The sequence below is a fragment of the Acinonyx jubatus genome, chromosome D4, assembly GCF_027475565.1.
Source record: "Acinonyx jubatus isolate Ajub_Pintada_27869175 chromosome D4, VMU_Ajub_asm_v1.0, whole genome shotgun sequence".
NCBI lineage: Eukaryota > Metazoa > Chordata > Mammalia > Carnivora > Felidae > Acinonyx > Acinonyx jubatus.
Genome location: NC_069391.1, coordinates 1,964,401 through 1,982,822, shown reverse-complemented (window position 1 = coordinate 1,982,822; position 18,422 = coordinate 1,964,401). Strand labels below are relative to the sequence as shown.

The following is an 18,422-nucleotide window of genomic DNA, read 5'->3' as shown; positions in this document are numbered from 1 at the left end:
GTGGGAGGCATTCTGGGTGCTCAGGGGCCCGGGCCAGACGGAGGACTGGCCAGGGCAGGTGTCCAGACGAGCGGCCTCTGGAGGACACATACAAGGAAGGGATGGGAGCTGCCCGGCCTCTCCCTGCTCTGGGCCCCGCGGTCATGGTCCCCCAGAGAGGGCCACTCCTGCTGCTGGCCCTCAGCCTGGGCCTGGCTTGTGCCCAGCAGACACTAGAAGAGGTGCCCGTACAGCCAGGCTTTAATGCCCAGAAGGTAACCGAGCCGGGTCGGGTCCCAGCTCGGCCCTGGGACAGGGATGAGGGTCCTGGTGTCTCGTGGTGGCACTCCACCAGCAGGAGCCGAGGAGAGAGGCCACGTGAGGGGCAGGGGCGTCCCCAGCCCAGGCCCAGCATCTGCCCAGGCCACCGGGCACCCAGCTGAGCACTGTCACCCTTGGGACGGGAAGGGACCTGCCCATTGCCCACCACCGCGGGGGTCGTGGCTGGTGCTGGCTGGCAGGAGCAACCCCGGGCCTCGGTGGTGGCCCCAGGACAGTCCCCCCCCACCCCCCAGGTCCAGGCCAACAGAGGACGGAGCCTGGACCAGACACAGGAGGAGCTGAAGGGGGCAGGGAAGGGAGAGGCAGCAGGAAGGGGCCCAGGGGACCCAGAGGGCAGCCTGACAGGGAAGGGCATTTGCAACAGGGATGGGCCACTTGTCCCCCACGCTGACCCCCCCCCCCGCACACCCGCAGGTGGAGGGGCGCTGGCTGACCATCCAGCTGGCCTCTAGCCGTGCACACCTGGTCTCCCCAGCCGACCCCCTGAGGCTCGGCCTCCGTTCCATCTGGACCCGGGATGAGGATGTGACGTTCGTCTTGTTCTGGACGTAAGTGTGGCCCCTGCAGCTCCTCACGGGGTGGTCTTCCCAGGGGCCTCCCAGGGGACAAGGACCAGGGGTTAGACCCAGAGGGACACGGGGCACCGAGCTGCAGGCTCGAGACCGTCCTGAGAGGTAGGAGGTTTCACCTCAGAAGCCCCCAAAGCTTTACGACAGGGGCCGTGGGGAGACACACGGGGCCCGGTCCTCGGCCGCCGGCGTCCCTTCCTGCCTTGTGAGCTGGAGGGGCCGGGGCAGCACCGCGGTCAGTTGGTCAGGAACATCTACAGCGGTGACGAGCCGTGCTGAACCCAGAGACACTTACAACACTCTGCACCGGTGGCCTTGACGACAGTGAGAGCCACATCCTTGCCTGCGCTGGGCCACAGACACCACGGCGCTGGCCTGTGCAGCCCAGGGTCTGCTGGTACCCAGCCCACCCCCGCCCACCCCAGGTGAGAAAGGAAGACCGGGGGGCAGGGGGCCAAAAAGGCTTGGTCTTGGTGTGGAGCCCAGGTGACCGGGGACGGCCAGGACCAGGCCACCCACCCAGAGACCGGAGGCTCCGAGCCAAGGACAGACAGGTGCAAGTCGTCCTGGGGGCTTTGGTTCCGTTCCAGAAACCGGGAAGCCCCTGGTTCCTCACTCCTACCCTCTAGCCCCGTCCAGGCACCTCAGGGGCCCACCCTCTTCCTCCCTGCTGGGTGACCCTCGGGAACCCAGGTAGCTGAGGGATTCAGGTGGACACCTGGGACCTCAGCCAGGGCGCCTCCGATGCCCCCGGGGGCAGAGCCCAAGCCGGCACCGTCCAGTGCCAGTAGACAGGGAGAGGCCGTGACCCCGGAACGCTCCCTCCTCTTTCCCCAGAGGAGAGGGCGTGTGCCAAGGAGTCAACGTCACCGTCCACCCGACTGGGCTCCAAGGCCAGTTCCAAGGCTCCTGTGAGTGGCCCAGGCCCCCGGCCCGGGTGCCGTGCTGGGCGAGGGGAGGGCAGGGGACGCCTGATGCCCTGCACCAGGGTCACGGGGGAAGCACCGTGCCGGAGGGAGACGCCCTCCCGGTGCCCAGCGCTGCCCCGGGGATGGGTCTGGGGGCGGAGGAGAGGGGGCTCACCTGTCACCGCCCGGGGTCTCCCACAGGGGAGGGAGGCAATAGCATGCACGTCTGCTTCGTCGGCACCGACTACAGTAACCTCGTTCTTTACGTCCGCCTCGAGGATGCCGGCGAGGTCACCAGCCTGTGGGCGCTGCTGGGTAGGTGGTGGCTCTCCCCGACCCCGGGCGTCTGCCGGGCCCCGTGCTTACTGCCAGCGGCTCCCTGGCCACTCAGAGCCGCACCCCTGTGGGCGCCCCTCAGGTCGGGCATCCCTGCCCGCACCGCTCAATCCCTCAGGAATTCATCCAGCCCATCTCCCGCCTGCTTCGCCTGTGTCCTGGGAGCGGGGACACTGCGCCAGAGCAGAAACCCTCCCCTGTCTTCGCCGGGGGGATAGCCTATGAGCCTAAAAGCCAGAGTCACATCAGGCTCCAGAAAGTGGAAGTGCCATGTGGAGAAGGGTGGGAGGGTGTGGAGGGTGGGCTTCGTGGGGAGGGGGGCGCACCTTGTCCTCCAGACCAGACGGAGGGGAGGGGCTGTCCCGGGGATGGGCCCCACCAGAGCCAGAGCCCAGGGGGTGGGCAGTGGGGAGGGGGAGGCCAGGTCCTGCAGGCAGCAGGCTGCGGGGTGAAGGGAGGACCCCCGGGGACCCTCCCCCGAGGGGCTAGGGCTGCACCTGGGCTGCCCAGAGTGGACCTGCTTTCGGAGGGGGGAGGCGGCCCAAGGCTAGACCGCGGCAACCAGCCAGACGGTAGGAGGAGGGGCGCCCTGAGAAAGGTCGGGGCCCGTGGGCTCTTGGTGTCGCCCCCACCCGACCCTGTGATTCCAGCCAGAACGACGCCCGGGGACCCCACGTGGCTGGGGAAGTACCTGGAGTACGTTAGGGAGCTCCGGCTGCACAAAGCCCCGGTCTTCAATCTCGATGGTGAGTGCGTGGACGCTTCCCCGACGCCAGGCCGCGCTGGGAGCATAAGACCAGGGCACAGAAAACCACGGCCAGCCTCTCCGGGGCCCATGTGGGCGGGCCTGCGCTGGGCGCCCTGTAACGTGGTGACCCGGGCACAATATCCGTCTCCATTCCGTGGGTTCAGACACTGAGGCTCAGAGAGGCTTAGAAATAAGGCCCAGGCCACACAGCAGGGCCCCTCTCCCTCCCTTCCCTGTGCGTCATTCAGTCCATCAACAAACACAGGCCAGGCTGTTTGGGGGGCACGATGCACGTAGATAGAATGAGACAGACACATTGTCCAGCCCTTGTGCGGTTTCACAGGGACAGGGCAGCGGGGACAGGGCAGTTCACTGATCTGCTGGGAAAAGAGAGCCCAGAGCAGGGGAGCACGGCCGTGCTGCGTGTCACCCACGAGGGGGGCTGGCTGAGGGGCAGGCGGGGTCGTGGAGTCTGGGGGTCAAAGTGAGGGCCCCGGGACCATGGCAGGACGTGGCTGCCTTGGGTGCTGGATGGCAGAAGGCAAGGTGATCCCAGAGAGGGACGGGCTGCGAGCTATGTTTACGTGATTTCGAAGTGGACGGACAAAGCCTCGGCGTATCCCCATCCTGTTCTCTTCCCTCCACAGCCCGGTGTCCCCCAGCTGAAGCCTAGGTCAGGGCCGCCCGAGGCTACCTGCCCGGCCCTCCTGCCCCCTGCCCTCGCCTCTCCCCGCTTCCCCCACCTTGCTTGCTCCGGTGCCTCCCAACCCCCCGAGGCAGACCCTCCAGCCTGGGCCTGGGCCTGGCCCCCACCTTGTCCGCCTCCCAGCCTCTCCCGGCCCGGCCCAGGGGCGTGAGAACGCTCTAGGAGGGGACAGGTGGCCCCCGGAAGTCTGGGCCACAGCGAACACAGCACTGCAGTCTGGCGGATGGGGCCACCTGTGGAGTCCCTTCAGGGACACGACCCTGCGAGGGGCTGGACTGTACCCTCTGACCTGCTCCCGCCACCTGGGTCCTGCTAGGATGACTCCAGAGAGGTGCCCTGGGCCCCGTGAGCCGATGCGACGAGTCCCCGCCCAGGTCAGAGGGCGCCGAGTGAGCGCAGCACCAGCCCGTGCTCCCCAGAGGAGCCAGGTCAACACAGGCCCGTGCACCTGCACCACAGATGAGACAGCGCCGTCCCCTGGAAGTCAAGGCCACTACGAGGGCAGTGCCCGGATGGCAGGCGTCCCCCTCTGCCCAGGTGAGCCGGGGACCACCCGCTGCAGGGCAGGCTCTCAGGAAACTGGGTCAGGGGCCTCCATACTTACCGTCTGGAAATGCCAGAGACAGGTATGACCGGATCCCGCCCCAGATACGCCCTGGGCAAAGACAGGGCCTCCCAGACCCACGCCTCGCAGCAAGGCAACATCCACGGCCACGTGAGGCCGGCACGACGGCGAGCTGGCCGCCGGCGCGGATGTCTGGCTGTGGCTCCCTCAGCCCCTGGAGACGAACAGGTGCTCAAACACGATGCTTTCCTGCTCATTCGGCAAGAAATCTGCAGAACGGATGGGGAGAAAAAATTTTTAAATCCTTACTCTGGGACGCTGAGAAACGACTTGAGTAAACGGATATGGGATATTCCCGCAGAGTCCTTCAACGTCATAAACATCTAATAATCTTCAAATTAACCTATCTATCCGAGCAATCCAGTCAACGTTCCAGTGGGATCCTTACCCCAAACTGCAAACCAGAATCTAAAAGGAACAAAAGTTTTGAAATGTTTGACAGAGAAGTCATGCAAATACTGTGTTATTCTAACAAAATATGAACGTACAGCGATTACAATTGTGGGGAGTTAGCTCACGGACAGAAGAAAGATCAAGAAACGAACCCTAACAAGTATAATAACTCAATGTGGTGTACAAAGGGCCTGTCTTAAGGGGCATTATTTCTTCAATAAACATTGTTGGGGGAAATGGCCAAGATATTTAGAGAAAAAAAATAAGTTTTGATATCTAACTCTTTGCATTATCTCAAAATAATTCCTGATTGATTCCAAATAAGCAAGAAACCTTGAGAGTTCTACACTGTGTGGAAGAATGGGATGGAATCCCACCCCATGCATCCTACCCTACGGATGGGATGGGATGAGATCCTACCCCACACATAGTAAGGGAAAAGATGGTAATTATGTTTTCCGCGCATCAAAACCATCCTCGCCAAAATTACGCATAAACCTGAACTCAATGTCGTCGACAAGCTTGATAAAGGGTTCACGTCACATCTGTGAAGGTATGTATCCAAGCCTATGACCGGGGCCCCTATGTGAGAAAAGTGGCACACACACACAGACAGCCCGTCCCTACGGCGTAAAAGGAGCTTTGACATCATAAGGATCCCAGAGAAAGATACGCTATTTTTACTTACCAAATCGGCAAGATTCCATTTTTTCCACAGCTGAGTCAGCGCCCACTGTGTGGGGGTGCTCGCGCTTGCTCGGAGAGATGGCCCTGGACTTTGTGTCCTGTGGACAGACCTGCTCTTGGGCCTGAAACTTTGAGGCATGAACACGTTCACCTGCCCTTGTCCCAGAGAAGCCAAGGAACTCACGGTGTCTCCAATGCCGTGATGTCATCAGAGGGAGGTTAGAGCCCCTCCAGTAAGACCCCCGGCCTTGCCCACCAGTCGGGGAAACGCTCGAGTTTGCTCAAGTCAGGTACTGAACCGCACGGCCCCCTCTCAGGCCTGACCTGAGATCGCTAACGCTAAGTGTCATGCATGCGGGGCTTGTGGCTCACAGAACATCTCTTTTCTCCGTTTGGAGACATTCACAGAGTTCTGTGTGAGAGCCACTCGGTGAAACCCAGGAGTGGGTGTGGCAGGATGTGGTCGAAAGGGCACGGACGGGGCTTGGCCCCAGGTGGACTCGGGGACGAGCCGGCAGCCTCGTGCCTGCCTTCCCAGCCCCCCGCTTCTACTCCGGGGACCAATCCTCAGGATTTCAGTGTTTTATTTGCCGTTGGGGGAACCCTCACTGTATGGCTCACCGGCCGTCACACGGACCCACATTCCGGAGGCTCAAACCTCAGACGCGTATCCCGCGCGTCCTAGAGGCTGGAGTCCGAGATCCAGGCGGGGCAGGGCTGTTACCTCCCGAGGCGTCCCTCCTGGCGTGCAGACGGCCGTCTTCTCCTGTGTCCTCACACGGTCGCCCCTCTGTGTGTGCGTGTCCCGATCTCCTGTCTCAAAAGGTCAGGGCCCACCTTGTGACTTCACCGTAACTTCATCACCTCTGTGAAGACCTCGTCTCCAGGTAGTCATGTGCTGGGGTGCTGGGGTCAGGGCCTCCACATGTGAACTGGGGGACACAATTCAGGCCTGACGCTATCTAACCCTCTTTCTTGTCCCATAAAGAAAAGCTTCGGGCCCTCCAGCCCCCGTAGGGACTCTCTAAGCCCTCCCTGCCCTAAACATACAGTGGTCTCTTCCACGATGGCATGCCACCACCCACGGGGGGGCAGTTCCCCCTCCAGAGCCGCCCACGTCCCCCTCCTTGCTTTTAGCACTCCTGGCTACTGAGGCACATGCATATTCTGTGAGCTGATGAACATCTCCTCTGTATTTTAACCCTTTGTCCTTTTGGGTGTGTATGTCTTTTTCTGGGCTACAATATTTCTCCATTTAAAAAATCATTTTGGGGTGCCTGGGTGGCTCAGTCGGCTAAGCATCCGATTCTTGATTCGGTTCAGGTCATGAACTTGCAGTCTGTGAGTTTGAGCCCCGCATCAGGCTCTGTGCTGACGATGAGGACCCTGCTTGGGATTCTGTCTCTCCTTCGCTCCCTGCCCCTCCCCTGACTTGTCTCTCTCTCTCTCTCAAAATGAATAAATTAAAAAAAAAATAAATCATTGTATGCCTCAGAAATGACGTCCCGGCTCTCTACAGTACATGGGTCCCAACGTCACTGTGAGTAGACATTAAATAATCATTTTTATTCTTTATCCTGCACGGACCAAACTGGACAGTTCCAAACGGCAAGGAGAAACATTTCCCTTGGGTGGTGTGCACACGCCAACCCCGGAAGCCAGGAAAGCGTCAGGACGCCCGTGACCCCGGGAACCTGCCGCCGGGCGTTCGCAGGAGCCGGCAGGTCAGAAGTACCAGCGGGAGAGCCGTGTGGCCTTGACCGACCAGACCTGCGCGGGGGGCCGGAGTGCCGTGTTCCAGCTGTATTCGGGAGACAGCAGCTTGGTGGGCTTGTGCGTGAAAAAATACTTGTTCAGGTGCCTCTCGTAGGTGCTATTCAGCCCATTCTTGTGGTCGTGAGTGACCCCTTGCAGGTAACCTTCGATGAGGGTTAAGACCTCCAGGGGCCTGCCACCGATGACCGAGCCGTCATAGTAGAAGTCCCCCTGCCCAAACGGGATGCACGCTGCCGATTTGGGCCTCCTCTCATAAGGGATGTCCTTGTTTTTAAAATACCACCAGGCATGGAGCTGAGCCACGGACGCGCCCAGGGTCTCCACCCCAAAGTCGTTCTGGAAGACCCTGTTGACGGTCATGCTGAACAGAAAGTCGACTTCGTCCTCAATGTGCCCTAGTATGTGCTCAGCCAGGGAACTCATGTGTGTGAGGTGAAAGTCACCCCACCGGTCTCCTTTGATGGGGAGGACCTTGAAAGTTCGGAGAGGATCTGGCTCCAGGTCCGGCAGCCTGGACAAGGCGTCCACCATGATGTAAAAGACAACTCTGTAGCCGCTCATGAAGTGCTTATTCGCTGATCGCATGAACATCTCCAGGTACTGGTCCGCAGTCCTGCAAAACACACACGTGCAGGGAGGAAGCCGCTCCCCGAACGCTCGCGAGAGAGGAACGCACGTCCCCAAACGTCTAACTTATGAGTCACCGATGCTCCAGGACCCCCAGCAGGAAAGGGGAGACAGGCCCGGTCTATAGTTTCGACTGCACTGGTCAGTGAGAAAGGACATATTGACCTGGAGGGTCTGGGAAAAAAGCCTTTAAAGTTTTGGAACGACTGTTGGGAAGAAAGAAAATGTGAACTCCGTGGTATCTGTAAAAAGGCAGCCAAGTGGCTTTAACGACCCGGCTAAGGAAGGAGTCTTTGTTTTTGTTCAGGACAGCCACATACGGTGGTTGTGGGCAGCTACGGGCAGCCTTTTGGAGGTAGAAGGTCCCTGGGCACTCATTCGTTTTTTGTTTTTGTTTTGTTTTGTTTTGTTTTGTTTTCAGAATAAAACGGGGCAAACCGATGGCCCCTACCTGCCAGTGGCAAGGACAGCCAAGCCTATGGTGAGGTTCTGTCTCCCGTAATATCTCCCCAGGACCTGTCTATTGAAGGTGCCTTCCCATATGACTGGGGCCAGCCAGTCCGTGATTGTGACAACATCAGGGCGTTTCCTGTTAACAGATGAGAAGCCAGTGAAGCCGGTGCCCCAGCGGAGGCCGTCCAAGCGACACCGGCTGACGCCTATAGAGCCCTTACCACGTGCCGGGCACTGTGTTGGTGTTCATTCGGTCCTTGCAGTGGTCTGTGCAGAAAGCACAATTATGGTCCTTGTTCTTGGTGTGCAGAAACAGAGGCACAGATCGGTGGAGCGAGCTGCCTAATACCGCAGAGCTGACACATGTGGGTCAGTACGCGAGACCCAGCACCTGCTGCTTTTGTCACCACGCCACCTGCCTCTGGGCCCAGGGACGACCTCCTCTGAGCTCTGGCTCAGCTGAACTGAGGCAGCTCAGAGTCAGAACGGCCTCTGGTATTGCCTGAAGCCAGAGCTGCACGCACACAACCTCTGCGTCCCTATGCTTTATCTTCCCTTTCTCCTCTTTTTCTCTCCCTCCCCTTTCCCTAGAAGATCCAGAAGGTGCTTTCTCTAAACTTCCCCCTCTTGCATTAGGTCCATTAGTGCAATCTGGCAGAAATAAAAAGTCTAAAAAGGAGAGAGACGTTAGATGTGCTTTCAATAACAGCACTTACAGCATGCAAAGCTGGTTCAACATGTGAAAATCGTTTGATGCACCTGCCATAGCAGGAAATTAAAGAACAGTCAGATGCCCATATCAGTTGACACAGAAAAAAACATTATACAAAGTCCAACACCCATTCATGATGAAAAAAAAAGAAAGAAAAGAAAGAAATGAAAAACTCCCAGGAAAATAGAAATAGAGGGGAATTACCTTAACTTGATCAAGAGCATCTACAAAATTCCTGTGGCTAACATCGTACTCAACGGTGCAAGACTGAATGTTTTCTCACTAAACCTGGGAATGAGGCAGGGATGTTCCCTCTCACCAGCTCATAGTCAGCAGAGTTATGTGAATTCTAGCCATTGCAATAAGGTAGGAAAAGGAAATAAAAGCACCAGACTACAAAGGAGAAGATAATAACATCCCTGTATGCAGATGATTTGTTTACATATAAAATCCTACAAAATCTACCCAAATCTCCTAGAACTAACAAGTGAAGTCAGCAAGGTTACGGGACACAAGATCAGCACACACACAGAATGAATCCATTTCCATATACTAACAAGGAACATGCACGAACTAAAATTAAAAACACAATGCTATTTGCAGTTGCCTCCAAAAAAAAAAATGAAATATTTCGATACACCACTCTACCCACCAGAAGTCCCTGCCCATTCCCCCCCCCCTTCCTGTAACCCACGGCAACAACTAATCCACCACTGGTCTGTGTAGATTTGCTTATACTGGGAATTTCATACAAATAGAATCATGCCGCATGTGGTCTTTGGTGTCCGGCTTCTTTCGCTTAGCCTGCTCGTGGGGAGGTTCTGTATTGTAGCATGGATCAGTAGTTCCTTTCTTTTGTGGCTAAATAATATTCTAAGGCATGGATTTTGTTTATTCACTTGTCAGTCGATGGACATTTTAGTGGTTTGCATTTTTCGGCGACTATCAATGCTACCGCTATGAACATTTCTATGCAAGACTTTCTGTAAACATACATTTTTTTTTAATTCTCTTGGGTGTGTACCTAGAGGGGAAATTTCTGGGTCATATTGTAATTTCACGGCTAACTTTTTTAAGAACTGCCAAACGTTTCCAAGCAGCTGCATCATTTTACGTTCCCACCAGTAGTTCGCAAGAGTTCCAAACTCACTGCTTTCTCACCAACATCTCCTGTGGTCTAACTTTCGGAATCTAGTCATCGTGCAGTCTTTACGCCTCATAGGGTGTGAAGCGGTATGTCACCGTGATCTGGATTTGCATTTCCCAGATAACTAATGATGTCAAGGATCTTTTCGTGGGCTTATTAGCCACATAGTCGAAAGAGCTGAATTAAGTCTTGGGGCAACAAAAGCAAAAGCAAACAGCTGGGACTACATCAAACTAAAAAGCTTTGGCACAAAAAAGGAAACCATCCACAGAATGAAAATGCAACCTACTGAATGGGAGAAGATATTTGCAAATGACATGCCCGATAAGGGATTAATATCCAAAATAGTTTTAAAAACCCATACAACTCAACACCAAAAAACAATCCAGCAAGAAAAATAGAGGGGTGCCTGGGTGGTTCGGTTAGTTAAGCGTCCAACTCGATTTTGGTTCAGATCATGATCCCAGGGTCGTGGGATCAGGTTCTGTGCTGGGCACGGCGCCTGCTTACGATTCCCTCTGCCTCTCCCTCTGCCCCCCTGCCTCACTTGCGCACACACTCTATCTGCCAAAAAAAAAAAAAAATGGACACATGGGGGCACCTGGCTGGTTTCATCAGTACAGTGTGTGACTCTCGATCCCGGGGTTGTGAGCTGGAGTTGGGCGTGGAGACTACTTAACAATAAAATTGTTAAAAATAATAATAATAACATAATTTTAAAAAGTTAAAAATGGACAGATGACCTGAACACACATTTCTCCAAAGAAGACATCCAGACGGCCAACGGACACGTGAAAAGATGCTCGACATCACTCATCACCAGCGAAATGCGAATCAAAACCAAAACGGGGTATCACCTCACACCTGTCAGAGTGGCCAGTAGCGAAAAGACAAGAAATGACACGTGTTGGCGAGGATGTGGCCCCAAGGGACCCTCAGGCCCTGTTGGTGGGGACGTGAGTTGGTGCAGCCGCTGTGGAAAACAGTATGGAGGTTCCTCAAAAAAGTCTAAAACAGAAATTTCAAAACAGAAGTAATTCCACTTCTGGGTATTTACCCGAAGGCAATGAAAACACTAATTCTAAAGCTACATGCTCCGTCATGTTTATAGCAGCATTGTTTATGACAGCCAGGGTGTGGAAGCAGCCCGGGTGTCCATCAGGAGATGAACAGAGAAGATGTGGTGTGTTCACACAATGGGGTACTAATCAGCCACAGAAAAGAATGAGATCTTGCCATTCGTGACGGCACGGAAGGAGCCAGAAGGTATTGTGCTAAGCGGAACAAGTCAGAGACAGACAAGCACCAAGTGATTTCTCTTATACATGGAATCTGACAAAACAAATGAACAAAGAAACAGAAAAACAGACTCCTTAAATGCAGAGAACAAACCGGTGGTTGCCCGTGGGGGGGGGGGGGGCATTGACAAAACAGGGGACGGGGAGTGAGGTACAAACCCCCGGTAATATGAAAAGCAACTCACGGGACGAGAAGTACGGCACAGGGAATACGGCCCACGACACTGTACTGAGTCTGTAAGGGGACGGTTGGGGCCACACGGAGGGTGGGGGGGTGGGCACTTTTATTGTCTTCTCTGGGGGCAGTGTCCCCTGTGTACAGGCCATACTGTCTTTTTCTCTGCCTGTCTGGTAATTTCGGGTTGACAAACGGATCATTTCAAGAATGTGGCAGTCTAGAAACCTGATTCTTTCTAACTGACCAGGGATTTCAGCGAGACCATAAATAACAAAGAAAACAGACTTTAGGGGGCTCCTGGGTGGCTCAGCGCGTTAAGCGTCCGACTCTTGATTTCGGCTCAGGTCATGATTCTGGGGTCGTGAGACTGAGCCCCGAGTTGGGCTCCACGCTGAGCACGGAGACTGCTTAAGATTCTCTCTGTCTCCCTCTGCCCCTCTCCCCCACTTGTGCTCTCTCTCTCCCTAAAATAAAAAAAAAAAAAAATACAGACTTTATAAAAGTCATTAAACAAAGGACCATAACGACATAACGAGAAACAGGAAACATACCCAGGGCGGGGGGAGGGAGGTCTGGCTCAAGACTGTCGCAGAGCCAGAGAGAGCACCCAGTGCAGGGCGAGTTATAATGCCGGAACACTTACTTTTCTTACTGAGTGTCACCTCTTTTTTTTTTTTTTTTAAATTTGAGTTGGACGCTTAGCCAATTGAGCCCCCCAGACGCCCCTACACCTGTCTTCTTTGACCTAATGGCTCTGTCTTGGGGATCTGTCCCACAGATCAACTCACACAACAGTTGAAAAGATCGACGTCCAACGTGTGTCACTGAAACATCATTGCAAAAGCCCCAAACCGTAGACAATCTAGAACCAGTAGGGAGTAGGTTGAGTGCCTGACGGTGCATGGCCCTGAAGTCCAACACTCCTTGGCCATTACAGACGGGGACGGGGCTCCCCAGCGCGGGTGCCAAAATATAGAGGGGCCATCACGGCACCTTCAAGCCACCCCCAAAGACAGTCTGTCACTCACTATGCCAAGACGCTTAAACCAAGTACCACGTGCCCATATCGACGGCCTTAAAAATTGAAACTCTGGCCGCAGGAAGCCTCCCAGGGCAGCTATGATTGGGTGACCGGGAGAGGCCTATGGCTCCTAACTGGGCACTATTATCCTCGTGCGGGGGTGGGCGTGTTCATTCTTACCCAGGATGAAACCAGTCTGAGAGCCTGAGTTCTTCTACGGGAGGCCTGCGAGCGAAGGGAAAACCGAGTTATTATAAGTCACCCATCTGCTCAGCAAATATTTACGGAGCTCCCGCGGCGTGCCGGGTGCCATCCGGCACTGGTTCCACGGCTGTGGCCCTACAGCCTTCACACTGCCCTGGGGGAGCCGAGGAGGCGACCAGTGGCCCCCAGGCTTAGGGGCTGCCGGTGGGGACAGGCTCTGGGTATGTAAGTGGTCCATCCGACCCGATTTGGGGGTCAGGCGAGCCGCTCGGAGAGGAGTTATCTCCGTGCGTCTGGAAGGGGACACGTGGTCAGGAAGAGGGGCAGGGCGAGGAGGCGATGGCCACAGTGGGCAGGCAAGAAAGGGCTTGTCCGCGTGTTGCTGACTTGTGCGGATTCAGCGCCCTCGTCCCCCGCGGAGTGGCTTTGCCGTGTTAGTGTGAACGGGCTGAAGAAGGAGTCAGTTGTCGTCTTTGGTTTTGACCGAAGTATGTGATTCACCTCGAGTTCTGCGGTGCTTTAACGAGCGCATTAGGTGGCTTGCTCCCGTAGTGCCGGGACGTGCTGTCCGTAAGGGAGGAAGCTCGAGAGGGAGCCCCAATTTCATTATCGGACTCTCCAGGATCCGACTGTCAGAATCCAGACGGCCAGTGCCGAGCTGCACTAAAACCACGAAGCGACAAACGGCCAACTCACTACAAAGTGGCCTTCCTTTTAGAATGTCGGTGTCACGGGCTCCTGGGGTCGTACCGAGCATTGGAGGAGTGGAAGACGCGGTTGGTTGAGGAGGGGGTCCTGACCTAAAGACACCACCACCCCGGAGAGAGGGGCCAACGCACGGCGGAGCCGGCCTCGTCCCGGGCGGGCGGGGGAGGGCCTGAGCCGACGGGACGCAGGGAAGGGCGCCTGGCTCCCTGCCGCCCCCCGTCCCCGCCCGGTCTGGCCCGACCACCCACGCTGTGTGCCTACACACCCAGCTGATTGCAATGCGGCCGACTTTACGGACCCCACAAACCTGCACTGGCGTCTTCTAATCACCGAGCAGCAAACTGTCACACGGACGTGTGGTCCTCCTGGCTTCCCCACGGGCTCCAGGGACAACAAAGCTTGCGATGCAGGACTGTCATCTCTGTCCTGCTCCCTGAACACCCCTCTCCTTGGACCTGCCCCCACCACACACACACACACACACACACACACACACACACGCCTAACGGAGACGCACCCTGTGCAGAATATTCCCGAGCTGGTAGGCAAGAAAGCTGACTTTCTGGATGCCTCTGGGACCTTTCTGTCTCTGGTTTTCCATCCCTTCTGGCTTGATCACCACTGGAACCGCCTGGCTATCAATCTGCAGGGTTTTTTGTTTTTTTGTTTTTTTGTTTTTTTTTTTTGGTGAGAAAGAGTGAGTGTGCGCAGGGGAGGGGCAGAGAGCGAGAGAGCGAGACAGAATCCCAAGCAGGATCCACACGGTCAGCGCAGAGCCCAACGTAGGGCTCGAACCCACGAACCATGAGATCATGACCTGAGCCTAAATCAAGACTCGGACGCTTCACCGACTGAGCCCCCAGGTGCCTGTGGGTCTTTATACAACAAAGCTTCTGGCCACGAGATGCCCCTTCTGGAGGGAGGTTTTCCAGACAAGATACAGGACCGCCCCCCCCCCCCCGCCCCCGCCATGTGAGTTTAACATACACTGCATGGCCTTTTCAGATTGGCTTCCTGTTCTTTGTGACCCGCATTTAAGGCTCACCCGTGTGTTCGTGGCTCCGTGGCTCCGTGGCTCATCTCTTTTTAGTGCCGCATAACATCGCCTGGTCTGGACTCACCGCACTTTATCCGCTCACCCCTGCAGGGCATCTCGGTCGCTTTAATTCTCAGTAACTGCGAATAAAGCTGCTATAAACACCTTGTGTCGCTTGTTTGTGGACACAGTGTTGAGACCACTTGGATAAATTCTCAGGAGCATGATTGCTAGGTAATTGGAGAGACTGTGTTTAGGTCTGGAAGAAGCCGCCAGACGGTCCTCAGCGTGGCTGCCCCGTGTTGCGTGGCCCCTGCCGCGAACGAGAATCCCGCTGCCCCGCGTCCTCGCCGGTGCATGTGTTGTTGGGTTCGGGATTCGGGTCGTTCTCACAGGCGTGTGGCGGGGGCTCCTTGTTTGATCTGCAATTGTGTCGTGACACACGATGTGCCCGTCTGCTCCCTGTGTAGCTTCTTGGGTGAGCTGTCCTTTCGGATTTGCCGTTTTAATTAGTTGTTTCCTTGTTGTTGAGCTCTAAGAGTTCTTTGCATATTTTGGACACAAGCCTTTTATCAGATGTGCGTTTTGTGAGGGCTTCATGTTTAAACATGTTCTTTCTCACAATATGATGCCTTTCCAATAGCTCGTGGGGAGAGAGCCCTGCTCCTGAGGCCATCGGGAGGAGTGGGGAGGGGTCGAGGATCGGGAGAGAGGCGCCCCCTGGGCCACGCCTGCCGCTGTGGCTCGGACACCGGTCATCGTGGACACAGGCTGGGACTCTTTGTCTGGAAGAGCAGCCCCGTGCTATCGTCGGCCTTGCTTCCCTTTTCCGTCACGACTTTTATTGTGCAAACTCCCGATGGGCGTCTGCCTCAAGCCTCTGGACCGTCTGCCTCCCCTCCGTCAAGAATGGAAAAGCTCCCGGGAGCAGGTGCTTGGGGTCAACGCTGCTCCCTCAGAAACAACCCTTAGCCATCGCACGGTGCTTCGTCCCACGGAGGGAAGGGAACTTTCCAGAGTGTTGCCAACGTCTGGCCAAAACCCAGCACCCCACCCCATCTGTGCCAGTCACTACGGGCTGTGATTCCCTGGCATCTATTTACCTGAGACGATGCTCCAGCAGCAGGAAGGAAAACACACATGAAACCAGCACCACAATCTTTCTCTTAAAATTCATCGTCTCCTGGGCGAAAAAGGAGAAGAGGAGGAGATGTCAGATAGTCAACATTCACACGCCTTTGCCACGTGCAACCATGGTTTACAACGTCTAATCTGCAGACATGGGGACACCAACCACAGCCCCTGCTTCCAGAACGCTCGGCCAGCAGCACCAGGCCGGCCGGGGTGGGGGTGGGGGGCTCTGTCCTCCCGCAGCTCCTCGGGGCGCCGGGTGCCCCCCCGGGACCGAGTGCAGCGGCCGTGGTCCTCCTCGATTGCTCAGCGAATGCCACCCGCGTGGCAGAAAAGAGACGCATGAAATCTCCCCCACGTCACGGCTGGGAAAGTAAAGCGAGGTCACGAGAGGGAGTCTTCCTGAACTAGGAGGCGTGGTGTGTCCCCGGAGTAAATCTCTTGTTCTTTTTTCTCGCACAGATAGTAGGATGGCTCATTTGTCCCAAGACTAAATGGGGGTTTAAACAAAAACTACGAGCTCCCGCGAAGGTCGGTGCTTGTAGACAGGGATTAAAGCCCAAAGCGTAGGCCCTACATTGAAACATGGAGCTCGGCTCCAGCCAGCCCCCCGAGCTCACACTGGAAGGTTTACGCGGGGTTTCTGTTCACACGTCTGGAGGGTTACGTGGCCGAAGCAGAGCGGAGGCCTCTGATGCCTCACTTCTGAGCACTCAGTTAACGGGCAAGAGGCTCTCGATCCGCGCTGAGCAGCTCAGTCGCCACCAGCCACGTGCGGCTGCTCTGACCTCAGCTGTCCCCCGAGTGCACAAAACACACTGAAGGCAGACGCAGGGGGCAAGAAAGGAAGTAAGGGATCTCCTTAATAATGTCACATTGGTACGATCTTGAAATTATAATAGGCTGGGTCTACCGAACTAAGTGCCGATATGCTGTGAAAATTAATCCACTCGTTCCTTTTACCTTTGACAACGTGGCCACTAGAAAAGTGGATGCTGCAAATGCCGTTCTTCCGCCAGACGGTCCGCTTGGACAGCACCGCCCTGGACACGGCTTTCACGCCCGTGACGGGCAACGGGCCACCACTCGAATTCAAGGGCGTCAGAGATGCCAGGTAGAGGGGGACGGAGGGGTCTCTCTAGCATGTGCCCCGGTGACACCGCTCCAAGCAGGTGCCACTGTTACCACAACCCCTCGAGTTTTTCCACACCCCCCCAAAAGGGTCCCTGTACCTCGGCCAGGAGGATGGAAGAGCCCAGGTGGGTGTTTCCCAAGCATTCTGTCTCCGGGTCTTTGTGAAATCACAGGCCGGACCCTGTGCCCTGCTCTCGGGGATGGTCAGCCTGCCGTGGATGGTGACGTCGGCGGACCCTTTGATGATGCGGACGTCAGGAAGTCACAGTCATAATGATGCACCTGCCAGCGGGGGCTTCTCACGGTTGCCAGACGACGGGACCTTGTCCCATCCGAAAGGCAGAGGATATTTCTGAGTGCTCTTTTGCCTTTCGCTTCCTCCGTTTTCCCTCCTCATTCTCTAGGGACCGACCCTTACCCACCGCGGGGTGTCTTGAATGGTGCGTGTGCTCACCCACACGGCAGAAAGAGCGTGCCCGCTTCTCTTTCTTCGTCCTGCAGGTGATGTCCACCCCAGCCCAGGAGTGCGTCCCTTGTGCTCCCCAGCAAGCCTATGCAGGACTCCCCTCTCCGACCACAGAGGTGACACGTTCCTGTGCCGTGCGGCCTGTCAGGTCCACTAGCGAACAACGAAATCACAGTCACGCGTGACCCCTGCGTCCTGGTCTGTGGTCGTAACATGCGTCTTCCTTTACCCTCCCCTTTGGAAATAAAGGCGTTGTTATCACTGGGAAAGTAGCACGTATGTGTGGCGTCTCCACTCCCCAGGGCTGCGTAACAACTTGTCACCGCAGAGTCGTGTGCCCGCACAGCAGAGGGGGCCCGAAGTGGGGGAAGCAGATGTGGGCACGGCGTGCTCTCTGGCCTCGGTGCAGGTGGGGGTCCCCGGCGCCACCCCCCCCGCCCCACTCACAGGCTCCTGACTCCGCCCTCCCGTGGAAGCTTCTCCCGTGTGCCCGAGCTTCCCCGTGGCGCCCCCGACTGCTCACGCCTGTCTCTGCGCACTCTGCCTCTGGGCGGCCAGCCTGGCATTCTCAGAAGACCCGGGGCAGGGGCCTGCCCATCCCCCAGGAGAGGCGCTGTCCGGCGCCCGTCCCCGGAGAGCCTGACCTGGGTGAGCCTGCTTCTCCCAGCAGCCCCGGCTGGCCTAGAACACGGATCCCCCCTCTCCCTCCACCGGCCCCCGTGACACTGCCTTCACCTGAAAGTCAAGACCAGCTTTGGCTCGTTTTATGTTTTCTCCCAATTTTTCCGTTCGAGCAGGTGCTGAGTTCTGTGCTAAGAGAAATTTGACTGCGAAGAAAAGCGGGAGACCGAGCTGCACTTGGGGGTGTGCGCTCGTGTGTGAGTGCGGGTATGTGGGTGTGCACGTGTGTGGTGGTGTGTGTGTGAGCACGTCTGTGCCCGTGACCGTCCAGTGTCTGCGGAGCGGAATGTCGATGGCCGTGTCCAGAGGCGGAGGCGGCCCTGGAGGACAAGGGCAGTGGGCAGAGGCTGAGGCCGCGGGGGGCCGGGTCTGGGTGAGGGGAGGCTTCTCTCGTAGAGGGGAATCCGGCACATTCCACCAGCCAGCGTCCCCCCCATCTTCAAGGGGGCTACAGGTCCCCGAGCCAAGGGTCAGAGGGAGTCGCCGTCATGAACCGAACGCACCCGCCCCGCCCTCGCACTGCCTCGTGTCCCCGCCTGGCCTTTGCTCAGTGATGG

The 18,422-nt window shown here is 56.7% G+C and overlaps 2 protein-coding genes and 1 long non-coding RNA gene across 12 annotated transcripts; 2 read left to right on the top strand and 1 right to left on the bottom strand.

Annotated features, from left to right (window-relative positions):
• Positions 1 to 11: 11 nt before the first annotated feature.
• Positions 12 to 4,125, top strand: LOC113596844 (beta-lactoglobulin). 4 transcript variants are annotated; one of them, XM_027051787.2, is made up of 6 exons: positions 12 to 254; positions 736 to 869; positions 1,728 to 1,801; positions 2,000 to 2,113; positions 2,785 to 2,880; positions 3,530 to 4,125. In XM_027051787.2, exons 1-6 carry the CDS (start codon positions 102 to 104, stop codon positions 3,553 to 3,555), a joined length of 597 nt encoding a protein of 198 aa, XP_026907588.1. In that variant the 5' UTR covers positions 12 to 101; the 3' UTR covers positions 3,556 to 4,125. The 4 variants fall into 4 exon arrangements, with proteins under 4 accessions (XP_026907588.1, XP_053060366.1, XP_026907587.1 ...); XM_053204391.1 differs by having other exon boundaries at positions 1,728 to 2,113; XM_027051786.2 differs by lacking the exons at positions 2,785 to 2,880; positions 3,530 to 4,125 and having other exon boundaries at positions 2,000 to 2,409.
• Positions 4,126 to 6,834: 2,709 nt separating this feature from the next.
• On the bottom strand, positions 6,835 to 17,612 carry GLT6D1 (glycosyltransferase 6 domain containing 1). 7 transcript variants are annotated; one of them, XM_053204386.1, is made up of 6 exons: positions 16,817 to 17,610; positions 15,557 to 15,636; positions 12,686 to 12,730; positions 8,371 to 8,447; positions 8,148 to 8,285; positions 6,835 to 7,682 (listed from the first exon to the last, which is right to left on the bottom strand). In XM_053204386.1, the coding sequence occupies exons 2-6, from the start codon at positions 15,593 to 15,595 to the stop codon at positions 7,019 to 7,021; spliced, it is 963 nt and encodes a 320-aa protein (XP_053060361.1). In that variant the 5' UTR covers positions 15,596 to 15,636; positions 16,817 to 17,610; the 3' UTR covers positions 6,835 to 7,018. The 7 variants fall into 7 exon arrangements, with proteins under 7 accessions (XP_053060361.1, XP_053060362.1, XP_014942766.2 ...); XM_053204387.1 differs by lacking the exon at positions 8,371 to 8,447 and adding an exon at positions 14,463 to 14,593 and having other exon boundaries at positions 16,817 to 17,608; XM_015087280.3 differs by lacking the exon at positions 8,371 to 8,447 and having other exon boundaries at positions 16,817 to 17,607.
• On the top strand, positions 15,840 to 17,453 carry LOC128312049 (uncharacterized). The gene is made up of 2 exons (XR_008290838.1): positions 15,840 to 16,698; positions 17,220 to 17,453. It is a non-coding gene; the product is annotated as an uncharacterized LOC128312049 (long non-coding RNA).
• Positions 17,613 to 18,422: the final 810 nt, after the last annotated feature.